Genomic DNA, 24,415 nt, shown 5'->3' with positions numbered 1-24,415 from the left:
ACGTCCTATAGACGTATTGCAGATGAGCAAACACTAAAAAATACATCTTGCAGATGTAAATGCAAACGTCAAATAGACGTCTCTGAGATGTTCGTGTGCTATCAGATGATGCCAACCCTGAAACAACATTCAGAACTACCAAATTTTGCTACAAGTTTGATTACATCATATAATAATTGCTGTTAATAGTGATCATCGTCATTTTGATTACGCCTTTAAGTGATTTTTCCGTACATTTCTTCTATAGCTATGTATAGGCTACATAAACTGACAGTCATCACTGATAAGCTACAACTTAATTTTCTGTAAAGTTGCTTTAACTGGAACGATTTGTATCATGAAAAGCTCAGATAAACTTGAATTGAATTAAAAATGACACATTACTTTATTTCATTTAGCCTAACCCAAGGATTATGCTGTCTCCTCAAAGAATCTCGGATTGTAGGCGCAAAATGGAAATAAGATTATAGAATGACAGAGATCAGACAGGTTTTCCTTGAAATGTAGGCTGTCAATACCGCATACCGTCTGTCTTTACGTTAAAAGTGCAACAAGTGTGCTCGGTCTAATGAACCGGAGGGGGAGGCGAAGTGTCAGAGAGGATCTGTGTCTGGACAGTCAGGGGTAATAAATAATTTTTGGTCACACACGTGGGCGTCACAGTGAACCCTGAGCTAGAAGTTTCTCGTCTTCAGAGGGACCTTGCGGCTTCGAGAAACCCGTCCCCGTTTACAGTACGTCATCAAACGGACCCTTTAAAGCGTCTGTAGCGGCTGTAATGGCACAATATTCGGGACCGAAGCAATATCAGAGTATGAAAACACTGTCTCCAGTCGAAACGATGGCAACTAACGATCCTCTACCACCTGGGTGGGAGATCAAAATAGACCCGCAGACAGGTTGGCCGTTTTTTGTGGATCACAACAATCGCACAACGACGTGGAATGATCCGAGGCACGACACGAAAAAGGTAAGATAGATACTGACTCTGCTTTTGGAAGTTGCGCTGTCAAACGCGAGCGTTTTTCAGGCGATCTTACAACTGCAGATCAACATATGACGTGTGTTTGATAGACTAGTTTGGTATTATGGCATTTTTTTGGGTGTTTCATCGAAAAAGACAGTTTTGTTGAGAGCGTAGGCTACGTTCCCACTCAGTACATCCACACCGTAGGCTACTTGATCAGACACTGGCTGTCTAGTATACAAGAGCCACGCACTTGATATTCGCCGAAGCTCGCGGCTCGCGCGTGAATCGCAGTCACCTCTGTGGAAATTGCGGTTCGCATGCATTTGAACCGCCTGACGGCATATACACGGGCGAAATATATTTGTGTGATGATCTCATCTGAACTGATTAGTGTGTGACGCACTGCAGTCATATGTGAGAGTGTTATAACGACTCCACAATGTTTATTTAAAGCCTCGAGAACTACGCGCACTGCGCTTGTTCTCCACATCCCTGGAACCGCTTCCCTCAAAGTTTTCCTTACATGGGATTTCAGAAAGATCCACCCACTCAGCGATCCTGTCATTCCCAGTGAATGGGCTTGAAAGTTACAAACTGGAAGTGTCAAGGTCCTGGGATTCAAAAATGTGGGGGGAACACGAGGGCTTGCCAGTTGGCATCTTTCAGTAGATAGATCAACACTTGTCCGAAGTTAGTGTCACCAAGAATCTGCTGGAAAGACAGCTGCCAGCAGATAAACTGAGCGCTACTCCTGGCGTCTGTGTCAGGAAAAAAAGGGAGAGGGCATGGGGTCAAATAGGCTAAACAGTCACTATTCTCTCTGTTTAACATCTTAGTTTTTAATAAGTTTAGTAAAACTACATTTTAAACCTTAAATCATCCATCTCATATGTGTTGCATTTTAAGCTTGTCCTATAATAACAAGCATATAATTTCCATATAATGTGCTTGTATATTTAGACCTGTATACGAAATCTATATTTTAATTTGGGAAGGACAATGAAACAAGTAGCTGAACTTCAGCTTCTTTAGCATTTTGTAATTTTAGTTTGTAACTTATTGACATTTCATTTTAATTTCGTGAGCAAAACATTCCATTGCCATCTTTCAGTAGTTTATGAATGAACCTGTCGCTTTTAAACCAGTCTTTCTGTTGGTCAACACAATAAATCATGTGACAAAACTGATCATGAGTGAAATTTGCAAAAGGAAATTTTTCGCAATTAGAAATTGAAATGACTGGATTTTGCGTGCAAACATTTTAATTTAGCCAACATTAGATGTGACCATCTCTACATTCAGGAAGGATTGCCTCCCTGTCTTAAATGATGTAGCTGCTTTGCTGTTTCAACATCAGAAAAGGTTTTTCTTGATGATTTGTTAGGGATTTCATCTCTTCTGATGTTTGTTGTGTCTGTGTAACTCTGATTTACATAGATGAATAAGGGAGGCCCTCCTCCTCACAAAAAGTATTTTAAGACACAGTGTCAACAGCACAGCAACCCATTGAAAAATGCAACATAGAATGAGTCATGGCATTAGAATCGACAGCATACAGGGTATATCCTGTAAGCCAATGCCATCGCTTAACAGTTGCTGTGCACAGTGAGTTTTTACCCACTCATGTTTCATGTTTGTTCCTGGACTGCCTCGTCATTGAGAAAGGGTGGACTGACCTTTGTGTGTCAAACAGATGAGGAGAGCAGACGTGAGACAAGTGTTATTGAATATGTATTGAACTGAAGCAGTGACTGAATCCCGTAAGATGTTGGTTGGTTCCCTGTAATAACGTATAATATAATTTTACATTAGGCAGATTTACAACGGGTGGAGCTCGCATATAACTGAGTGTGACTAGTTGTAAAAGCTTACAACTTGACAGTGATGTGACGTTAATAGGAAAAAATGTAGCAGGTGTACAATAAGGTTAATCATCACATAAGGTGTCAAATAGAGTATGTCTAATAGAAGAGTGAGTTTTAGTTAAAAAAAAAAAAAAAAGTCATTGGTGCAAGTAAAAAATATTTTGTTTATGCTGTCTGCAATGCCAGTGTTGATGATTGGAGCTTTTTTAATAACCCAGCCAACCACATGCTTTAGTTATTTTCCTTCTCCTGCAAAACAATTTAGCATATAGCTACTACATACTTCAGCAAAAGGCGGATTGAAGAGCATCATCAGAAGTGATGTTGTTGATCAGACGTATGATGCAGAATATTTTGTCTCATCATTATTTAATGTTACAACTATCGTGAATACAAATGAGATCGTTTTGAATAGATCTTTCAAGCATCCTTTTATCTTCTTTTTTTCCAGATTTTTTCAAATGGCCCCTCTATGTCCCCTGGGTCTCCTCAGGACATGCACAAATCCTTTATTCAAGAGATGAGGCAACCAATGCTACGCCAGGGCTACATCCCCATCGCAGTCTCCCATGAAAACACTGAACCCAGGCTACAGCAGTATCCGAGTTTCTCCTACATCCACCCAGCAGTGCAGCAAAGTTTGAGAGCAGATGGACGTACACCTTCTCCAACCCCAGCATCCCACTGCCGGCCTAGATCTCCAGCGCAGTCCCCATCGGAAGCATGTTTGTCTTGCTCACCTGTTTTACACGGGCCTGAGGTAAGACCATTAGGAATTGGATTTCTCTATTGGAGATGGCAGTCTCTGTCGGGCTATGGATTCATTATGAAAGAATTGCATGAATTCATGTTTGCTTCTGGAGGTTCTATTTATAACTTTTTCCTTGGGCCCTGAGTTTTCTTTTCAAAGTTTGAAAAATTTAGTTTAATAGGTTGCTGAAAAATGATGGCTGCTAATTGCGATATTAACACATTATTGCTGAATATGTTCTGTCTGTATTTACTGTGGCACTTCACATTGGTTTGTCGACCCTTGCCCACATTTAAAATGTTCAAAAATTTCACATTTAGAAGTTTTCAGCGCACACAAGATATTTTTTAAATATCTTTACTGTCATTTGATCAATTTATTGCTTGCTGATTATTATTTTTAAATGTTATTTATACCAAACCTTTGAGTGCTAGTGTTTACATTTCTGGCTATTTCCAAAATCAAACTGTATTTTTATGGGCATCAGGTTCATCAAGCACAGGGCACACACCAACAAATGAGTGGCCTTCATCAACAGCCCCGACCCAGCAATACAGGTCTCCGATCGGGCTACATCCCCATTCCGGTGATCCACGAGGGTGTAGGGGGCGCCTCACAATGCCAGCCTAGCCAAAGTTCTCATCCCACGCGAGAAAAAATGCCAATCTATCGTGAACAAGTGCCCATTCAGATTCAACAGAATCGAGCTGCCAGTCCCATCTCGGTCCCCTTACTGGCCCAGTCACCAGTCATGTCTCAGATCATGGGAGAGAGACCACAGGTACATGTGTTATTTAGAAGTGTTTATGAATAGGTACTGATTTACTTATGCTCAAACCCTTAATGTTCATCAGCTAAAGAGAATATGTTCCCATTTCCAGGTCCAGCAACACATTGGACCCACAGCAATTTCACCTAAAGCTGAACAACCAGTTGAAGAAATTGTCAGAGCACCAGCATTTGAGATTCCCATTCAAAGAGTTAGTGATATTCCTCAGCAAATACATCATCAGCCAGTACAACTGCAACAGCAACAACCTACACAAGCACCTCAGCCAAAAGCACAACAACCCATATCTCAGTCACCACAGGTATCAGAGACATCCAATATTACCATACAGTTTCCTCCAGCACCAGAACCACAGGAAACTGCTGCCCCTCAAACACCTCAAGAAGTTCTACCCCCACAAGTCCAACCTGAGGAGACTCCAGAACAAGATCTGAGCCACCCAGGACAGATCAAAGTGCAGCAGATATTGGAACGTGTGGAGAAACTGGCACAAGATGTGAAAAGTTTTGATGGGAAGAAGAATGATAAAAGATACATGATGCTGGAAGAGATGTTGACCAAAGAACTTCTGGCTCTGGACTCGGTAGACCCTGAAGGTCGCCCAGATGTGCGTCAGGCTCGGAGGGATGGCGTCCGCAGAGTTCAAACCATTTTAGATGAACTGGAGATGTTTGGAGAGCCAACAGAAGGGCTGGCTGGCGATACGTACCCTGAGGCTAAAGGAGAGCCGAGTATGATTGACCAGGCGAACACAGTGAAGGTTAAAGAGATTTCATAATTGCACAAAGGTGGCTCAAATTTGAGAAGAACACTAATCAAATCCCCATTTTTATTTTTATTTGCGCAATTATTATTAGTTGCATGCATGAATAATTGAAGTTTTCTGTTGGAAATGATCTAACGTGATTTGTTTACTGAGTGCAATCATGTGTGCTGTTATGTGATGCTACTGTTGTCGAATTTCACCATGCCAGTGTCTTTGTAGCAAAAGACATATTGGTGACAAGTTATATTCAAAAACTCATTAAACGAGGCCTTGAACCAGAAGAAGGTATTTTAAGTCTTTTGTACCATGTTGAATGAATGAATGCTAAAATGTTTTTGAATATTCCTTAAGAAGTTGTTAATGAAGTAGTGGGATATCATAGTGAAACATTTATTTGATTTTTGAAAAGTTTCATGTGTGGGCTACAAAAGACATTTATTTTAATTTTGGCATATGGGAAGGTATATACTGTATGTATATATATATATATGTATGTATGTGTATATATATATATATATATATTATATATTATATATATATATATATATATATATATATATATATATATATTATATATATATATATATATATTCATAGCTTTAAAAATATAAACATCTGAACATCATGCAGGAGAATAATTCAGTGTTGAAATTGAGCTTTGCTGACAGAATTCCTTATGATGTTTGAATGCTTGTTAGTATTATTATTTGTTGAATGACAGCGATACAAATGATGATATGTTTGTATTCTATTTTTCTGTGCCAAAATGGAGATTTCCAGTATTAAGAATGTTCATTTAAGAATGTTCAAATGTTGAATCTAAAAAAAACTCACTGAATATATGATCGCCTTATGATTTAAGGTGCTGGTTTGATAAAGCAGCCAGGGTCAGTCCAAAGTTATGGTGATCTATAAACTCGAAAGGTACCAAAATCATCCCATTTTTTAAATAAAATTGTGCTTTTGAGCAAGGAAACTTAATCACTTGTTCTAAGGGACTAGAAAAGAGTTTACCAAAATGACTTTGTATAATGTGTCCGCCCAACTCAGTTATAAAGTGCTATGTCTCACATGACATGAGACTTTTTTTTATCTTAATGACCTGTTACTGACTCTGACTCTGATATCGTACTAATACTGCGAACAAAACATGTTTTGTGAAATAATATGCAATGTTCAGTGTTCACAGCTTGGTTATTTGCAGTTTGTTAAAATGTTGACATTATATGGTGACATAAGCATGACTGCAAATACAATATAATAAAGCATTTTGCTTACATGAAGTTTCATACTTTTTTTTTTTTTTTTTAATGTACAAACTTTATGAAGAAACAAACAGGATAACTACTGCTTGGACCATCCAATGCCTCATAAGACATTATTCTACAGTGTTTACAATATTAAGCCTTTGTCAGCATAAAAAAATAAGAATAATGTAATATCATCTGTTTCCAATAATTATAATTAACAACATTGTTTACAAACAAATGACAAATTCCCAGTTATAAGAAAGAGCTATACATGTAGGTCAGCCTGAATCACAGTGATTAAAAAGGTGAGCTATTTATCTTAAAAAACTGAGTCCTTGGCATATTTGCAGAAGAAAAGTTTCTTGAAAACTAAAATGAGGCCACGGCATTATGTAATCAATTGGGGATAATATTACATCTAGATAGCATTTAATTCCTTTTAGGATAGGCTTCAAAGGCTGTAATGTACAAAGGCGTTGTGGAAAGATGCCTACTGCAGATAGATATATCTTTAACAGTCAGACAGCGAGCAATGCTTCACTGACCAATGACTACTGCGTCTCTCCAGTCATTTTAGGATTGTTTGATTATAACATTATAATAATATATAATATTAATTAAATTAATTTATATTATATTATTAATAAATATTAAAATAAAATATATTATATATAATAATATAAATTAATATAGTCTATTTTTATGACTATTAATATATTAATAAAAAAAGAAAGTCAAAACAAAAAGGTTGGTGGTCTTGTAAAAGCATGTTTATAAGGTCAACATTTTGGTTTTAAGCAGATTTCATGAGAAAATGTAACTATTTTACTGTGGTTATTTCATATGATTTTGTATGTTATGAATCCTATGGAAACATCCAGTTTTTAGAAAGAAAAAAAAGAAAAAGTATGTTTTAAGGTCCACCCAATCTCGATCCTTACCATCAATGGGAATACATTTTTGAAGAGGTAGCCAATGCATGAAATGGCAGGAAACTTGGCAAAGAATTTGGCACTTGCTATGTGAACACAAAAAAAGTAATGACCCCACCCCCCCACGCCCCCAAAAAAATTCAATGAATGCTCCTTTTTGTGATATCAACCTCAAATTTGGAACACAACTTGTTTAGATGTATTGGATTAGATGTATAAAATAGTATTTTTGTGCATTCTTCATAACAGTAAACTTAAACTCCTATAACTCACTTTTATTTAACACTACAATTTCACTTTTTCACTTGAAAAATATTCTTTAAAAGAACACCAAACCTAAGTCTTTGCTCCAAAGCCCTCAAGATTTAGCTACAGTTTAAGTTGGAACTTTATTTTATTTAAACATTTGTTGCACAATAATGATACTAAATAATTTCGCACACTGCTCGACATACTGATTCAATATTATAATTTATTAAACCCATATAACTAATTTATCTAGAATAATGCCAACTTTTACAACCATTCAAACATGGCGTCAGTATTATATTATTGAAACAGGTCATCAGTTATATAAGTGTCTCCAAAATAGAATTGCAAAGTAACGCTCTAACATAAAACAATACATCAAAACAAGTACTGCAGGTGGGGCATCTCATTCACAGATGACCTATGATGTTCGGCCTGACGGAGGAAGTCACGTGTGTGTATAAGTGAAGGAAATTGTTTCAGCCGCTGCTGCTCCCCTCAGTGGAAAATATTAGACCGACCGGCACATCTCCGAGCCACAGTATCGCCCTTATTAAACTGACATGAAATGCACCGACGATTCAGTTTCGATAATCGGCCAGTAGCTGACATAGAGACACGATGCTTTATCAGATTATTGTAAACATTTACACACGTAAACAGCTAGCAGGTTAGCTGGCGTCTATTGGGACGGCCAGTGGACAAAAAGCGAGCTGCTTCATTTCCTCCTTTCTCGGATCGGGAACAAATCCAGTGGTGTGGTGTCGGGAAGCTCGTATGTTTTGGTGAACATGGAGCTGTTTCAAGCTAAAGATCATTATATTCTCCAGAGCGGAGATAACGCGCTGTGGTACAGCAGGAAGGATGGATCTGTGGCCATGAGACCGGGTAATACTTAGCCTACATTGTAACTCCATCACTTTCTTATATAATCTACATGTGTTTCAATGTTTCCGTTTCCACTGTCTACATTGTTGCCATTTCTCGTGTATAGTAGTTGGCTGACACGATACGCTGCTTCAAAACAGAGATAAAATTAGGGATTTATGCTCCTTTCGGGAGAAGTTGGTTCTTCAAAATCAAGTTGTATGGACGTTTAAGAGATGAAAATGTCAGTTTCATATTTATCGAGCGAGGCAGCTGTCTGAAAGATGCCCAGTTTGTGTTTTCATTGCCCTACTTTCAGAGCAGCGGCGCTTGCATTACATGCGTGTCAGTGCAAACCTCAGATGATATTTTGGTCTGATGTCTTGGCTAAAAAAACATTTTCTTACTACATTTTTGGGGGTTTGTAGGTTTTGGTTAAGTGCGTTTAGACGTCAGCCTGAGAATCTTAAATGGATAGTTCTCATAAAAATGAGAATTCTGTCATTATTTACTCACCATGTTGCTCCACATCTGTACTGTATGACTGACTTTCCTCAGGAGATGTTTGAATGCTAGGCACTGTCAGACTCTGTTATGAGTACTTCCATTTCATATTTTTTCCACATTATGAAAGTGCATAGTGAAAGCCCTTTATTCTCTAATATTCTGCCCAACATCTCCTTTCTTGTTCCAACGAAGAAAGTCATAGAACATGAGGGGGAGTAAACAATGACAGAATTGTCAATTTTGAGTGAATTAATACCATAAAATGTATATTTTTATATAGTATGCTTTATAATATAGATTTTGTTTATTTTTGCAGCAAAATGTATATCTGTTTGATATTGTGATAACCTTTGGGCCCAGTTTGCCATTACACTTTCCCAAAGGTGAAGGGTACTATCTGTAAATAATAATATTATTTAATCAGTTTACAGGGCTTACACATGACAGCCAAATGGCCTTAATTAAACAGAAATTAAATGTCAGTAGCAAATAAAAATGTGAATGTCCATCGTTGATGTATTTATAAATATGCTGGCCAGTGCTGTTGCTGTTAGATGTCACACAGGGGAATTAGGCCTATATAGTTACACAGCTAAATGGCGATGGTTAATGGAAGGGTCAGACATGTGACTGTTCGTTTGGAGAGAAAACACAGACACAGTAGATAGTCAAATGAGAATTTTCTGCCCAGGCTTTGGAACATTAATTTACTAGGCATCGACACAGTTTTGACATTTCTCCTGTGTATTAAAGTGCATTGTGCATTTTACTAGAAGTTATTTAAATGTATATTGTTTCTATTCATTTAGTTTTTTTTTTTTTTTAAACCATAAGATTTGCATGCTCAACCATGACCGGTATTTTACACTCACACAGCCACATTTATTACACTCTTGTTCTTCTAACCTTTAAAATATTTACCTATCCACACCACTTTTATTTCTTGTCAGGTCTAGATCTAGATGGGCAGGTAGTGTCAGGAAAACTGCAGCCTGTGAAGATTTGGATGAGTTCTAGCTGTTTTTATCCACGTGCGTGCAGCCAGGCCGATCGGGTTTAGGTTGCAGTGCTGTTCCATTATTTAACTGGATAAGGGTTTACACCGTATGCATGATGCATACAGTCTCGGTTCTTTTGAATGAATTCCTAACAAAATGTATCATGCCAGTTGCCAGCGCGGCTGGGTGAGGTTATAGTTACAAAAAAATGATTTGGGGCAAAGAGACAGTGGGGCAATAACATTTTTTATCATAGTGATAAAAAAATTATTATTTTTTTTAGTATCACTTGCTCGCCAATGGATCCTTCGCAGGGAAAGGGTGATGTCAGAATGAGAGTCCGGACAGCTGATATAATATCACAATAATCGGCAACTAATCCACACAACTCCATTCCATCAGTTAATGAAGTGAACAGCCGTATATTTGTCAGACACAAATCTATTTGTAATACAAAATCACACTTCCTAATGTCAAATTAAAGGGTATCCACTTTAAACTTCTAATATTAGAGACACATGTAAGATCACATTGATGTATTTACAAATTGTAATTACATAAATTCTTAGTATTTGGTGTTCGCTCACATGGAGTCATTTCCTTGTACTAAACATAATTCAGCTTCAAGAATGCTCCAGCTTTTTATGGCCTAGTTAGTAGATCTTCCCTCAGACTGGAATAATCCCCAGAACCAAGCTCATGGTCATTATGGAGGGTTTTTGGCAAATTCTTCATTATGCAGCTCATCCAGCTCCAACCCATACATCATCAAGCTGTGAACATCTGACTATGAGTGCAGGACAGTGGTAAAAATACAGAGAGTATCTGTTTCCAAAATGAATTTCTGTCTCTAGGAGCCATAAACCTAGCATACTCTGACGCGCCACAAAATGTTGTCATTGCACATGACATTTCAGACCATGCACATCGCTCCTAACAATGCAGGTGATGCCAATCAATCAGCTTTTAAGAGGAGCTTCTCAGCAAGTTGGTGACTCAGGTCAGCAGTCAGCATGGTCAGGAACCTGGTTCAGATATGCTTTGGAAAGTAATTTTTTTGTTTTATTAATTTTGAGCAGCCACAACCTTGGGAAGTTAAATGAAGCTCTGATAGTTCTTATGTCCCAGATGCAGTACTGAAAAAACAAATACAAATTTGTGTGTTAAAATAATAAATATGAAATAAAGTTAATGTGTATGTGTAATAATTATAAATAAAGATATTTATTAGGAACTGAAAAAAAATATTTTGAACACTTATACTTTCATTTTCATTCTCCTTTCAGCAACTGACCTGCTGCTAGCATGGAACCCTGTCTGTCTGGGCCTTGTAGAAGGTGTTATTGGGAAAATACAGCTTCATGCTGGTAAGTCTAATCATCAGACCTAGTATATTTACTGTATAAAGGATGAGAATGCCATATTACACCGTAATGTTTGCAATGAATTTAGTGACTCTTGGAATAAAACAGACATCTAATGTTGTTACTGCTAAAAATACCATTCATATTTAATTTATTTAATAAAAGATACAATTGCTTCCATTTGTTTTTACCGGAGTTCACTTTGTAGCAGGAAGAAACTGGGTACCAGAGACTCATAATGATTAACATAATGAAAGGCAACTCCAGCATCAGAAATGTCAGCTTAATTTGGTTTCTTATTGTTTTATTATTGCTAAATGTCTTTCAGTGCTTTGTTGCCCAGCTGTTGTGATGTAGCTTTAGTAGGTTAAAAACAGTGGTTTTAAATATTGTGGATTCATAAATGATCCTCTAAGACATCCATTTCCATACAAACCAGTTAACTAAACAAATGCTCTTCACTACATTAAAAAGGAAGGTCTTAAAGGATTCTTTTCCCACAGAAGTGAAATGATGGCATATCATACTTTCATTTCACCATTCAGTGGCTGATATGAGAAGTCAGCCTCTGTCCGTTGTTAACAGGTTCGCTTTATGAATAATGTTATTATAATGTCGATCTCTCTTCCTTTTTCAGAGAAACCCTCGCTGATGTCTATATGCATGGTGCATTTTGTACTGCTATTGATGGTTAAAATAATTGGTTGACCTTTCATGCTTGGTTGCAGTTTTTCAAAAGCAAACTGCACAGATAAATGAGCCACATGAGTTGGCTTCATATTGTACATGCTTTATGTTGTAACCTAACCCAATGGGCAAACCTGAGTTTTCCTTGCACAGTTCCTATAAAGGCTGCATTTACATTGCAGGTCTTGATGCCCAAATCCGATTTTCTGACTATATCCAATTTTTTTGACGACCCGGTTACATCATCTTTTAAAAGTGACCCGTATCCGATTTTTGCATTTACACTACACTGCTTAAACTACCAAACATAGATGTTCTGACCTGGAAAAGGAAGTAAAACAGCACGAAATACAATGGATGCAGATGCAAATAAAATTATACAGTGTTTTGCTTTGTATTTGTTTTTTAAGCTTTTTATCTTACGTTGCCACAAGCGCTTAAAACTGTGCCTCCCCATATCTCGTGAAATGTCTTCAAACACGGATTTATTTCTGTAACAACCCTGCATTTTTGCCTGCACTGTCTCTTCGCCCCAAAGACTTAAAAGACATGAAACCTCCGCATTGCTCCACTGTGTGTATCCTTTGTCCTCCATCGCACCTATAATAAGTCATGTGATCTCAGTTGGTGGTGTCCACCTGAGTTGACGTCACTTTTTTAATGACGTACGACTCGCATTTACTGGGGAATATCCGATTTGTCTGCTTACATGTCACGCGCAAATGCACATATCCGATTCATATCTGGTTTATTACCACATATGAATGAGGCCTGAATCCTATCTGAGAATATCGGAATCCATGCGGTTTTTTCCTGCTTACACATTCACCGGTCATATCCGATCTGTGCCACATGAGAGGAAAAAATAAGAATTTGGTCACTTGAACCATGCAGTGTAAACGGGGCGAAAGAGCCTAGGCTGTTCTCATTGAATTTTCCACCCAAACATCTTAGATTTACCTCCTGCACAGTGAGCTTTTATCTATTGATTTACATTAACGAGTCATTGAAAGTATGACTACATCATGCCTCAATGCAAATGTCTTTGTTATGAGAATGTTTCAATAGGAATGAATCATGCCAGGAAATGAGCAGGAAAATGAGGTGTGGAGCTCTGTACTCATGACACACTCCCCCCCCCCCCCCCAACCCTTTTTTTGGGCAGATCTTCCTCTGGGCCTGATTCTGATTCGCCAGAAAGCACTGGTGGGCCAGTTGCCAGGAGACCACAAAGTCTACAAGATCACTAAGATTGTAGTCATTCCACTCTCAGAGGATGAACCACAGGATCTGGAATTAGAGGTGATTAATGCTTACTTTGTTCAAATGTTCTCCATGCTGGATTTGATTAAATTTAGTATAGAAGACAAAAGTTATAATAATAATCTTAGGTATATTAACCATTGCATTTCCTCATACAGATGTGTTACTCTAACATTTCAACAGTTATTTCTTGTTGGTAGACATAATTTATTGGATCCTGATAGAATTTACAGAACTTCTTCCCAAATTCCCAACTTGTTAGTCTGCCCAGTTGACACTTAGGCCAAGACTTTAGATATTTCAGCCCTCTTGTTTAGTAAATGGTTGATGTACAATTAGTGCAAGAGTAGTGGTGTGTGTTTCTAAGGGGTTCCAGAGGAAGCATGATGTTTCTAAGAAGTCAGTTTCTCAGCAGAGCCTCTGGGATTGAGAGGAGATGTTTAACCATGTAAGTGAAACAGTCAGAGGTCACTGTAATTCATTCTCCTGGCACGCTATCTCTACTTAAGTAGTTTATCACAAAAAAATTGCCATCTATTACTTTGATATAGCAGCCTGTCTGTGTAGTTTGATTTTAGCTGTTCTTTCTGTTTTGGGGGCACATGAATTTTGCTCTGGCATCAGCATCAGCACCAATCTTGGCAGCCTTTCTGTTTTAATGACCGGAATTAATGTAGCAGCTCTTTTCAGATGGACTCTGAGCAGGGAAACCGAGAAAGTTGTAGATTTGTCACCTAGGTACAAATTGAACTATTTAGATTTGTTAGTGATGACAGCAGATAGTTAGCATTAACAAAATGGTCAACTATTCTTTTGCTCTCATTCACTTTCAGCTCTGTAAAAAGCATCATTTTGGAATCAACAAACCAGAGAAAATCCCCCAGTCACCGGATGAGTCCAAGTTCCTGTTGAAGACCCTGAGTCAGATCAAATCTAATGTTGCTGTTCCCATTAAGAAAAAGGTTGATGGTTGTTTTAATATCAAAACCAATCATTTTGAGACTAACTACTCGTTTTACTTAATATCTTAGTACTTTTACATGTTAGTAAAATCAGAACCTCCCGATTCCTCCATAAATTTACATCTTTTTCACTTAGTATTGTCTCTTTAACCTCATTTTGTTTGTTCACTCCCATCCAGTATTCCCCTGCCTTTCAGGTCAAAGAGAATAAAGAGAAGGAACGTCTAGAGAGGCGGCTACTTGATGAGCTCTATAAGATATTCATGGACTCGGATTCATTTTACTATAGTCTGACCTATGACCTCACCAATACAGTCCAGCGACAGGGAGAGTTAGGCAAGTCAGATCAGCCCTTGTGGAAAAAGGTGAGAAGCTGTGTTATTGTGTTGCATATATTAAAAGTTAGGCCTACATGTCTACAGTGAGCGTTAAGGTTGTGGTTTAAGGTTGGAAATTAGTATCTGTTATTTCTGAAAATGCAGCTAAATTAAAACAATGAACAAAGACCGAATTTTTCATATTTTTTTCCTTTTAGGTGGATGATAGATTCTTCTGGAACAAGCACATGATCAAAGACCTCATTGACTTACAGGTGCAAAACTGTTTTTCTCAAATTTTCCTGAAATTTTTGTTTGTAAATATCTGAATATGCAAACTTTTGAAATCTTGTTCTTGCCTTTTTTGTGTCTTTTTATTTCACAATTCTGACCATTTCCTTGCGACAATTCAGGCTTTTTTCTCAAAATTGCAAATATAAACGAATAATTGTAGGTCACGAGTTTACATCTTGCAACTGTTTTTTTTTTTTTTTGCCGTGGAATGAAAAACAAAAAAATTAATTGCGACTTTATCTCATAATTCTAACTATATTTCAGTTTCTTTAAGTTGTCCTTGTTACAGTGTAATTACATATTTAAGTACTGAGTAATATTAATAAACTACATGTACTTAGTATAGGATTAGAGTCTGGCTTAGGGTTACTTGCATGTAATTATGCATAATTTATAAGTAAGTACATGTAACATGTAACAAGGACACCTTAAAATAAAGTGTTATTCTTTTTCCTCAGAATTGTAATTACTGTTTTGCAGGTGCCTCAAGTGGACTTTTGGGTGATTCCTATCATCCAAGGCTTCGTGCAGGTGGAGGAGCTGGTGGTAAACTATAACGAGAGCTCTGATGAAGAAAGGAGCAGCCCAGAGACACCTCTGCAGGAGTCCACCTGTGTGGATGATATTTACCCTCGCTTCACCGTGGCCCTCATCTCCAGACGAAGCCGTCACCGTGCAGGTACACTAATGAATAAAATCAAGTAACTCATATTTACTCACAGTGCTATCAGTGTAATAAAATCATCATGATTTCCACTGAAGGAATGCGCTACAAGCGGAGGGGGGTGGATACTGACGGACACGTGGCCAACTATGTGGAGACAGAGCAGCTAATCCATGTGCACAGTCACACGCTGTCCTTTGTACAAACGCGAGGCTCTGTCCCTGTGTTTTGGAGCCAAGCTGGGTATCGCTACAACCCCAGACCTCGGATAGAGAAAGGTGGGGTGTATCTGTGTAATCGATTCTCTGCACAAATCATAAATGAGTTCTAAGTCGCAGCACACTCTAGCACTTCTGTTTATAGACTCGCTATAACTGCGATGCATCAGTGTATTCATTATTTGGAAATGTTTTGTCCTGTGAATCACGTCAGGTGTGGAATTGGCAATTGGCATGCTTTCATGGTTTCTTGACAGAGTGTAGTGCTCAGAGCAAATATTGTGGTGATAATTTAGAGCTTTACTGTGATCCCACTGCAGCGCTGTTTCCTACATGATGTTATCTCACAGATGTGCTTTGTTGCAGGCGAGAGGGAAACGATGCCTTATTTTGCTTCTCACTTTGAACAGCAAGTTCAGATTTACAAAAAACTGGTAAGATGTGTTTAAAATAGAACAATTTCAGTGAGTGAAGTAGTATAAAAAGTAGAGCTGTCAATCAATTAAAATGTTTAAACATGATTAATCTCACAATTTCCTTTATAGTTAATGCATTCCGTTCCTTTAGACCACACACATGTGTAATCACTGACTTGTTTAGATGACATTCATAGTGCAGTTATATAATATATAAAGACACTAAATTGAGGTCTTTATGTTCACCAAGTCTGCATTTATTTAATCAAAAATAGAGTAATAACCATAATATTGTAAAACATTATTACAATTTTTCTATTTTAATATTTCTCAGAATGTAATTTATTCCTGTTATAGCAAAGCTGAGATTTCAGCAGCTATAACTCCAGTCTTCCCCAAATATAGGCCAATTTTAACAGCAGAAGCAAATGCTATTATTTTGTCAAAGACTACGGAACAGAGAAATTTACTTTTAATTACAGTCTCAAAGACTTGTCTTCAAGCAATGTTATCCCTTAAAAATGATCACCTTACACTTATTACTTTTTTATTATTTTTTTTTATACAAACTGCTGGAATTAGAGGATCATAATTTTAATATCTGGTTTTGTTTGGTTCCTTGGCTCTGTGGAATCTAAGGAAATAAGGAAGCATTATCTGTAGACCTCCAAATTTGTACAGTACCTCCTATGGATTTTAAACCAATAATTTGTACCTATTTTAATAACAAATGGCAAACAGAGTGGGATTTATATACACTGAATAAACTCCATTAAACTAGCCCCAATGTTGGAAAAAGAAATTTTGATCGTATCTCCATTGATTTCAGTGAGTCTACATTGTACTTAAGCTTACGGTGCTTTTAGGAAACACAGCCCAGGTTGTTTATACCCTCTGCAGAATGAGTCATGACACACAAGTTTTTAATACTAGGAGAAGATCCTCCAACATGTTCTTTTTGCCAAAGCCCTTTAACCCTGAAGCATGTTTTATTAGATTGTGCTGGTTTTAACACTGAGAAAACTTTTTATATTCAGTTAATGATTTTGAAAAGATTTTTAACAGAGATAAGCCAAATACAGTTTTACGGTTTTTGAATGAAAATAAAACAAGTAAAAACCTGATATAATTTAGCCATACATTTTTCTTTCCATGGAAATAGCTACAGAAGCTGGCATGACATTAAACACAAGCAAACAAAACAGTCTTTTGTGTCACGTGATCCTTCAGAAATCATTCTAATATGCTGATTTGGTGCTAAAGAAAAAAAAACAGTAAAAGAGTACTGCTTAATATTTATGTGGAATTTTTTTTATAAATAGAATCCTTTTGTAACATTTATAAATGTCTTTACTGTCAATTTTGAATGTGTCCTTGCTGAATAAATTTTTTTTTTTTTTTTTTTTTTTTTAAATGTTTGGCCATAAACTTTTGAATGACGGTGTAAGCAGTTATTCTGTAATAAATTGGAATGTTCCAGTCAGATACAGAGCGGAATTATGTCAATGTCAGAATGAATGTTTAGGGTCTAAGAAATTAATTTGAATTAAACCTAATTAATCAATTGCACTTTCATCAAGCCATTAACTATAACAGCCAAGCATGAGATATAATTTTCTCAGTATTACAGAGTTTTTAGTAATTCAGCACTGTTTTTTTCCCCAATTAGGTGATTATTAATTTAGTGGACCAAAATGGGCGTGAGAAGATGATTGGTGATGCATACCTCAAACAAGTGCTGCTGTACAATAATCCCAACCTAACATACGTTTCATTCGACTTCCATGAGCACTGGTAAGAAACTCAAAGTGTGATGATCTAAAAATCAGCCCATTCTTGTGAATTGTGTTTTTTTTTTTTTTTTTTAACAAGATGGTCAAATCTCAACAACAGATTTTCTCCTTTGTCACTTCCCAGTCGAGGGATGAAGTTTGAGAATGTGCAGACGCTCACTGATGCCATCTCTGACATTATCACAGACATGAGATGGGCCTGGTGAGTCTTTCATTTGTTTTTTTAGTCCTAATTCTGCTTAGTTAGTAAATATAATTTCATGTCTTATGTAATATCCATCTACTTTGATTTGCAAATAGGGTGGACCAAGCAGGAGTCATCTGTCAACAGGAAGGCATCTTCCGGGTTAACTGCATGGATTGCTTGGACAGGACTAATGTGGTACAGGCAGCTATCGCTCGCGTGGTCATGGAACAGCAGGTATTTAAATTCACCTTTAAGATTTAGATAAATTCACACATAAAAGTGAAAGTTGTTTTTGGATAAGATCATGTGCTAAATGCCTGAAGGTGTAAATAAAACTGTGGCTTCTAGGAATGCTGCCATATTGCTCCCACAGAACAGTGTAGTGTCTTTGTCTCACTCAGCTGCTCTCAGTATGCCGGTACATTTCAAAGAGTCTTTTGCTCTGTTTGGTTCCAGCTGAAAAAACTTGGTGTAATGCCACCTGAGCAGCCACTGCCCCTCAAGTGTTACAGGATCTATCAGATGATGTGGGCCAACAATGGAGACACCATTAGCCGTCAGTATGCTGGCACAGCTGCTCTAAAGGTAAATAGACTAAATGCCTGCCATTGATTTTATGCTGTCCCCACAGCACATTTACTCCACCATCTGTCTGTCAGCATGTAGTATCTAGTTTGCAGATTGACAAGTCTATCTGTCTGTCTATCTGTCTATCTATCTGTCTATCCATCCATCCATCATTAAATACATTTTACTTACAATTCTATATGTTTATATAATTCTTTCTCTATCTCTCTATATAAACAAAAAAAAATTGTAATAGTTTGACACCAATAGCCTTATTGTTTTGTTTGTTTTGAGGGACTTCAGCATCTTTTTAAGGAGTAAATACTGAGAAAGCTTTTGGTTTCATAACAAGACCGTGATGACCACCCAAAGAGTTTGTCAGCTTTTTCTCATGTGTGCGATCTGTTGTGTAGGGAGATTTCACACGAACAGGAGAGCGAAAGTTAGCGGGTGTGATGAAGGATGGTGTGAACTCAGCTAATCGGTACTATTTGAACCGCTTCAGAGATGCCTACCGACAGGCCGTCATTGGTCAGTATAAAAAATTCTCCATGTTCGGTGTATATAATGCTAAAAGCCCAGCCTGGTGCCTCATCTGCCATGCACTGTATCTCTGGTCCTCCCAGACCTCATGATGGGCCTTCCAGTAACAGAAGACCTATACTCCATCTTCAGCAAAGAGAAAGAGCAGGAGGAGAAAGAGAGGGAGAGCCAAAGAGGAGCTCAGGAGCAGGTCAGCCTCCTGCTGCAGACATACATGCAGCTGCTGCTGCCTGATGATGAGAAGTTTCACGGTGGATGGGCACTTATCGACTGTGATCCAAGGTGAGAGCCCTCCACATCATCATGCAGTGCTTTGGAGACCGTTCTCATTTCAAGCAAATTGTATGATGCCGTTTCAGAAAGTGATGGGGCTGTTCACACAAAATGCGTTATTGTGTTAAAAAATGAAATGCACAGGTCAAGAAAATGAAAAGAACAGGGTCTTGAATTGCTTTTTTTTAAAGCAAGGCAGCACAGTGGAATACAAAAAATGCATTCTCTGTGTTAACAGTCCTTTAATTGGGTAATCTTCTTTTCTTTTGTTCCCCTTTATTTGGAAATATCTATTAGAATTTAAGAATAAAATTAATTACAACAATATATATTATTGTAATTAAGCTTTATATATATATATATATATAAATATATAAATATAAAACTAAGGTAATGTTAGAGATGGGGTTTTATTGATCTATGATCTATTATAAAGCTTGATTAAAAAATTCATATTTTTAGTTTACTCTTCCTCCTACAGTTTAATATCATTGGCTCAGAGGTACTTGTACATATTGGTTTTTTTTCCTGTTTGGTTGTATAATCATTGTTTGGGTGAGGGAGTCATATTTCCTCCATTCTTTTGAGCATTTTTGGTGGTAGGTCATGGTGATAGGTGCCTGGAAACTGTTACTGATTGGGTTGGAATCATGTTAAGTCTTTGTAAATTACACAAGGTTAACTCTTTCCATGTGTAATGCTTATTTGAGTTAATTTTCACACAAGACATACTCAAATAAGCATGATATATTATGGTCCGAGTCAAATTCTAGTAAAATTTCATTTTGCAAGGCATTGTCCATTGTTTCTCTTTTTCCTGTATGCCCAGGGTTTAATGGTACTATTTATGGGCCTCTTTTTCAAGATGTTGACCTTTTTCCTCTTTTAGTCTTATAGACGCCACTCACAAAGATGTTGATGTTCTTCTGCTGTTGTCCAACTCTGCGTATTATGTGGCCTAGTAAGTCCGATTTCTCCCAATGTTTGTGTTTTTTTAAAATAAGAAATCATTTTTTCTTGGCATTGGTTTAGTAATGCCACTCCACTTTGCTGTTGCTATTTAGCTATGATGAGGAGGCGGACAAAGTCAACCAGTATCAGAGACTAAGTTTAGAAGGACTTGAAAAGATCGAAATTGGTAAGAGCTTGTAGATAAACTTGTGGGTGTAATTTTTGTCCTAATAAATCAAATGATCTGTGATTATCACCAATGTTGGTCTTTTTAGGTCCAGAACCGACTCTTTTTGGAAAGCCTAAATACTGCTGCATGCGGCTGCACTATAAGAACGGGGAGATGAGTGGTTACTTCCATACATTGAGGGCTGTCACACGAAATCCAGAAGATGATGGAAAAGGTTTGTACAGAGACACCATGATTTGCTGTGCCTCTAGTTCTGTATTGTGTAATTCAGTGATTGACATTCTGGGTTAAGTTGGTAAAAGATATAACTTGGCTGTCTGAATACTGATTGAAAGTAGCTTGAAGGGTTTTGTGTTTGTGTTCAATAATTTATCCTCTCCTTTGCACTTGTTGGATTGTTTGCATTTCAGACACACTCCAGTGCATTGCGGAAATGCTTCGTATTACAAAGCAAGCTGTGGGGCTTGACGTCCATGTTGTTGAGAAGAAACTAGAGAGGTAAAAAAAAGAGAGATGCTATTTACCTGATTTACTAAAGACACAAAGGCTTTACTTACACTGCTGGGGATTTTGGTCTTAAATCTGTTTTTTAAATTAGATTTTTTTCCATCTTTTTTTTTGTTTTGTATAAAAATAATATGTGGACACAAACTTGTATAGGTTCCAGTGAAACTTTAATATTGGGTGTTTAAACAAATGAAAAAACATGAGACTCGATCTGATGAATTAGTCTGAGACACATCAACAAATATCAAATTCTTTAATGAAGGTGGTTTGGACCAAGCTTGTGAACCTCTGATTTAATTTTTTTTAAATTATGTTAAGGCTACAAAAAAACTAAACCAATTTCAGTCAAATCTGTTTTTTTCTGCCCTTTTGAACTAAGCTAAATTGTGCTGGATTGTCTTTAATTGCTTGGTTTCAGGAAACACAGCAAACCGCATGAGGATATAATGGGAATACAAGGGAAAGCCGTGGACCAAGTCCTTGGGTCTGGTTTGGCTCAAGGCAAAAGTTTCATTTTGAACAAGTTTTCAACACTAAACCAGAAAGTGAAGCAGACAAAGACAAACGTCAACATCGGAAACTTCAAGCCCTTGGGGAAACTAGGGACCTTCTCAAAGCCTGAGGTAAAAGTGAATTTCCTCAAGCCAAATTTGCATGTGAACCTCTGGAAATCAGATAGCAGTTTAGAGACTCATGATGGCAATACGGGTTCAGCAGCCCTGAAGGACCTTAATGACGTACATTCAGAGGAGATTTCCTCTGATTCTGATTCATGCCACTCTGACGAGCAGCCTTGCTCAGGCTCTCGGGAAAACGTGGACTATGTGCTTCCTAGCTGTGGAATTGTAGCATCTGCACCACGACTTGGCAGTCGCTCGCAGTCGATTGGCAGCGTCGAGCTTGCGGTGCCCTCTGTCATGCGAGTCACAGGCTGTGATGACAAGACGGCAGATAGCTTGTCAATTGGCCCAGATGACCAGTCTCCTGGGTCTGCCTCTGTGGCAGAGGAAGCCATTCTGATTGACTTTGGGACACCTATTGATGCTTACTGCCACCAATTTGTTCAGGATGCCAAGATCAAACCAATAGAGGTGTTCGAGGAAGTGGCTCCAGCACCCAAGCTGCAAGCGCCTCAAGCCCCCTCAGCTCCAGAAGCAAAGCTGGGGTCTTCTCATTCCCAACAGCAGCTTCCTCGCCCATCCCAGCTTGAGGTAGAGTCCACCATCCATGAGGCAAATCTTCTAACTGTTCAGCCTGCAGGCTCCGCCACATCATGCGGTTCACAAAAGAGCTTGGAAGGTCTCACAGGACCCTCCCCTGCAGACAGCAATGGAAGCCGGGTCGTGTCGCCCTTCGCGAAGATCAGAAGCTCCATGGTGCAGGTGGCTAGTTTAACCCAAGCTGGATTTACCCAAGGCATCAACTTTGCTGTAGCAAAAGTACAGAAAAGCCCAGAACCAGACGGCGTCAACGAAACCCAAGAGAACGAATTGCGAGCGATGTTTACACAGTGCCAGACCAGGATCATTCAGATATAGCGTGCTTAGCGGATGTATTTTTAGTGTTAGATCGTGACTTCCAGTACAGTAACGGTAGCGTAACCTCACAAATGTCAAGCCACACTCCTGTTGTTCCCTCCAGTTAATCAAACCAAAGTTTACAGCCAGTGTTGAGTAGTACGTAGTGCGATTAACTTGACCAATTCGAATCCTAAACATCTCTAGATTGCTGGTTTGCATGTTAAGAAGTAACTCTGAGGTAGATAAGGACAGGCAAGTTTTATAGCATGTCGAGACCTAAGACCTAGATACGTCATGTGACCCCATTTGTGCAGTGAAATTCACTGGCTGTCATTGCTGTAACCTTTCCCGATTGGAATATCTATCAGTGGGCGGCTTAATATTTCATGTACAGTTATATGGATATCTTTGACGTGGTGTTTATTATAAAACTATACCAAAATAGGACCAGAGTAGTTGTGTAGGATCTATGGTCAAATTATATTATTCAACTGTAAAAAGTATTTGTAAGTACTGTAGCAGTTTCCTTTAGAACTCTTCAATTAAGATGTTTATAGATGGAGAATTATATTTACATGCTCTTAAGTTTATAATCATAGATGATGGAAACAAGTCGCCTCTGTTGATCCAATCATGCAACTAAATTGTCAAACAAAACTTTCATTTCATAGCATTAGCAGATGACTCAAACAACTATTTACTGTTACAAGTTTATTTTGAGAAAGGCTTATGTCTTTAAATTTTACAACTATGTCTTATTTTCCAGTCTGCTGGTATCTTAAAATGCTAGGCTTGTACATTGTTGGACATTCATATCATATGCAGATATTACTGGTTTTGAGTACCTGTAAAGACCTCAAATTAATTATTTGCAATTGCTGGACCTCCGTATGCATATATAGTGACTTTTGACTGGTATTTGACACAAGTCTGATGTAAGATACCCACGATAATCAACGTTTTGCACTCATTAAATGGTAAGAGCAAACCTTATCAAATTGCTAAATACAGGTTTTTGACAAGTATACCTATAATTCTGTTTTCATTCAGGTTACATTTATTTCTGTCACTGTCTATTCCATGTCTTTGGATTCACTTAGGCTTGAAGGTCATTTGAGATAAAATTGAGAAGTGATTAGATCATCTTTTAAAGCCTTACCCACATAAATTCTACATTTGAAAAAAAAAACCGAAGCCTTACTGGGTGATATCCAGTGGATCTTTGTTTAATTATGCATTAATTACTGTTGTTTAAGTGCAAGATTCTGTGGGATTGATCTTTGTGTATCAAGAGATGCTGAAATATTTAAATATTTTATGAGCTAAATCATTTCAAAAGGTCTGAATGAGACAATGTGATCTCATGTGAACATTATATTGGCTTTTAGAGCTGGTTTGTCGGTTCTTTGGGGCACAGTTAGCTTTCCAAACCCACCATGAGCTTTGTTTCTCACACGTAATTTCTCACATGTACTGTAGCATAGAGTGCTCTGCAAGGCAGTGGGTTACACATTGTTCTTGACATTCCTGGAGCTGGTACGTGGTTTTGATAAGCTTCCGAGATTGGAACGGTCTTGAGTTTTAATATATGATGGCTGTTATGCAACTGTGATAAATACGCAGTATTTGCGCAGTAGGTTTGGTGGTAACCTGACTTTTTTTTACTATTATTTAAGATGGCATGCACTGGACTGCACTCTGTTCTTTGCTTTGAACTTGAAATGTTCTTCTTTGGCAGAGGTTTATGCTGAGGA

General features: G+C 37.8%; 2 protein-coding genes across 3 annotated transcripts; both read left to right on the top strand.

The window, feature by feature from the left end:
* The first annotated feature begins 635 nt into the window (after positions 1–635).
* On the top strand, positions 636–5,604 carry bag3 (BCL2 associated athanogene 3). Its single transcript, XM_059566245.1, has 4 exons — positions 636–970; positions 3,287–3,595; positions 4,074–4,367; positions 4,468–5,604. The coding sequence occupies exons 1-4, from the start codon at positions 779–781 to the stop codon at positions 5,152–5,154; spliced, it is 1,482 nt and encodes a 493-aa protein (XP_059422228.1). The 5' UTR covers positions 636–778; the 3' UTR covers positions 5,155–5,604.
* A 2,414-nt stretch (positions 5,605–8,018) lies between these two features.
* On the top strand, positions 8,019–23,837 carry LOC132157083 (phosphatidylinositide phosphatase SAC2). 2 transcript variants are annotated; one of them, XM_059566244.1, is made up of 20 exons: positions 8,019–8,461; positions 11,232–11,312; positions 13,162–13,298; positions 14,093–14,221; positions 14,419–14,586; positions 14,757–14,813; positions 15,313–15,511; positions 15,595–15,774; positions 16,081–16,148; positions 17,800–17,924; positions 18,048–18,125; positions 18,224–18,344; positions 18,567–18,695; positions 19,091–19,208; positions 19,304–19,502; positions 20,383–20,454; positions 20,558–20,631; positions 20,720–20,848; positions 21,045–21,132; positions 21,560–23,837. In XM_059566244.1, exons 1-20 carry the CDS (start codon positions 8,365–8,367, stop codon positions 22,677–22,679), a joined length of 3,369 nt encoding a protein of 1,122 aa, XP_059422227.1. In that variant the 5' UTR covers positions 8,019–8,364; the 3' UTR covers positions 22,680–23,837. The 2 variants fall into 2 exon arrangements, with proteins under 2 accessions (XP_059422227.1, XP_059422226.1); XM_059566243.1 differs by having other exon boundaries at positions 14,401–14,586.
* The last annotated feature ends 578 nt before the right edge of the window (positions 23,838–24,415 follow it).

The sequence above is a fragment of the Carassius carassius genome, chromosome 14 (genome assembly GCF_963082965.1).
Source record: "Carassius carassius chromosome 14, fCarCar2.1, whole genome shotgun sequence".
Taxonomy (NCBI): domain Eukaryota; kingdom Metazoa; phylum Chordata; class Actinopteri; order Cypriniformes; family Cyprinidae; genus Carassius; species Carassius carassius.
The sequence above is the reverse complement of the archived record's forward strand: the minus strand, read 5'-3'. Positions and strand labels throughout refer to the sequence as shown.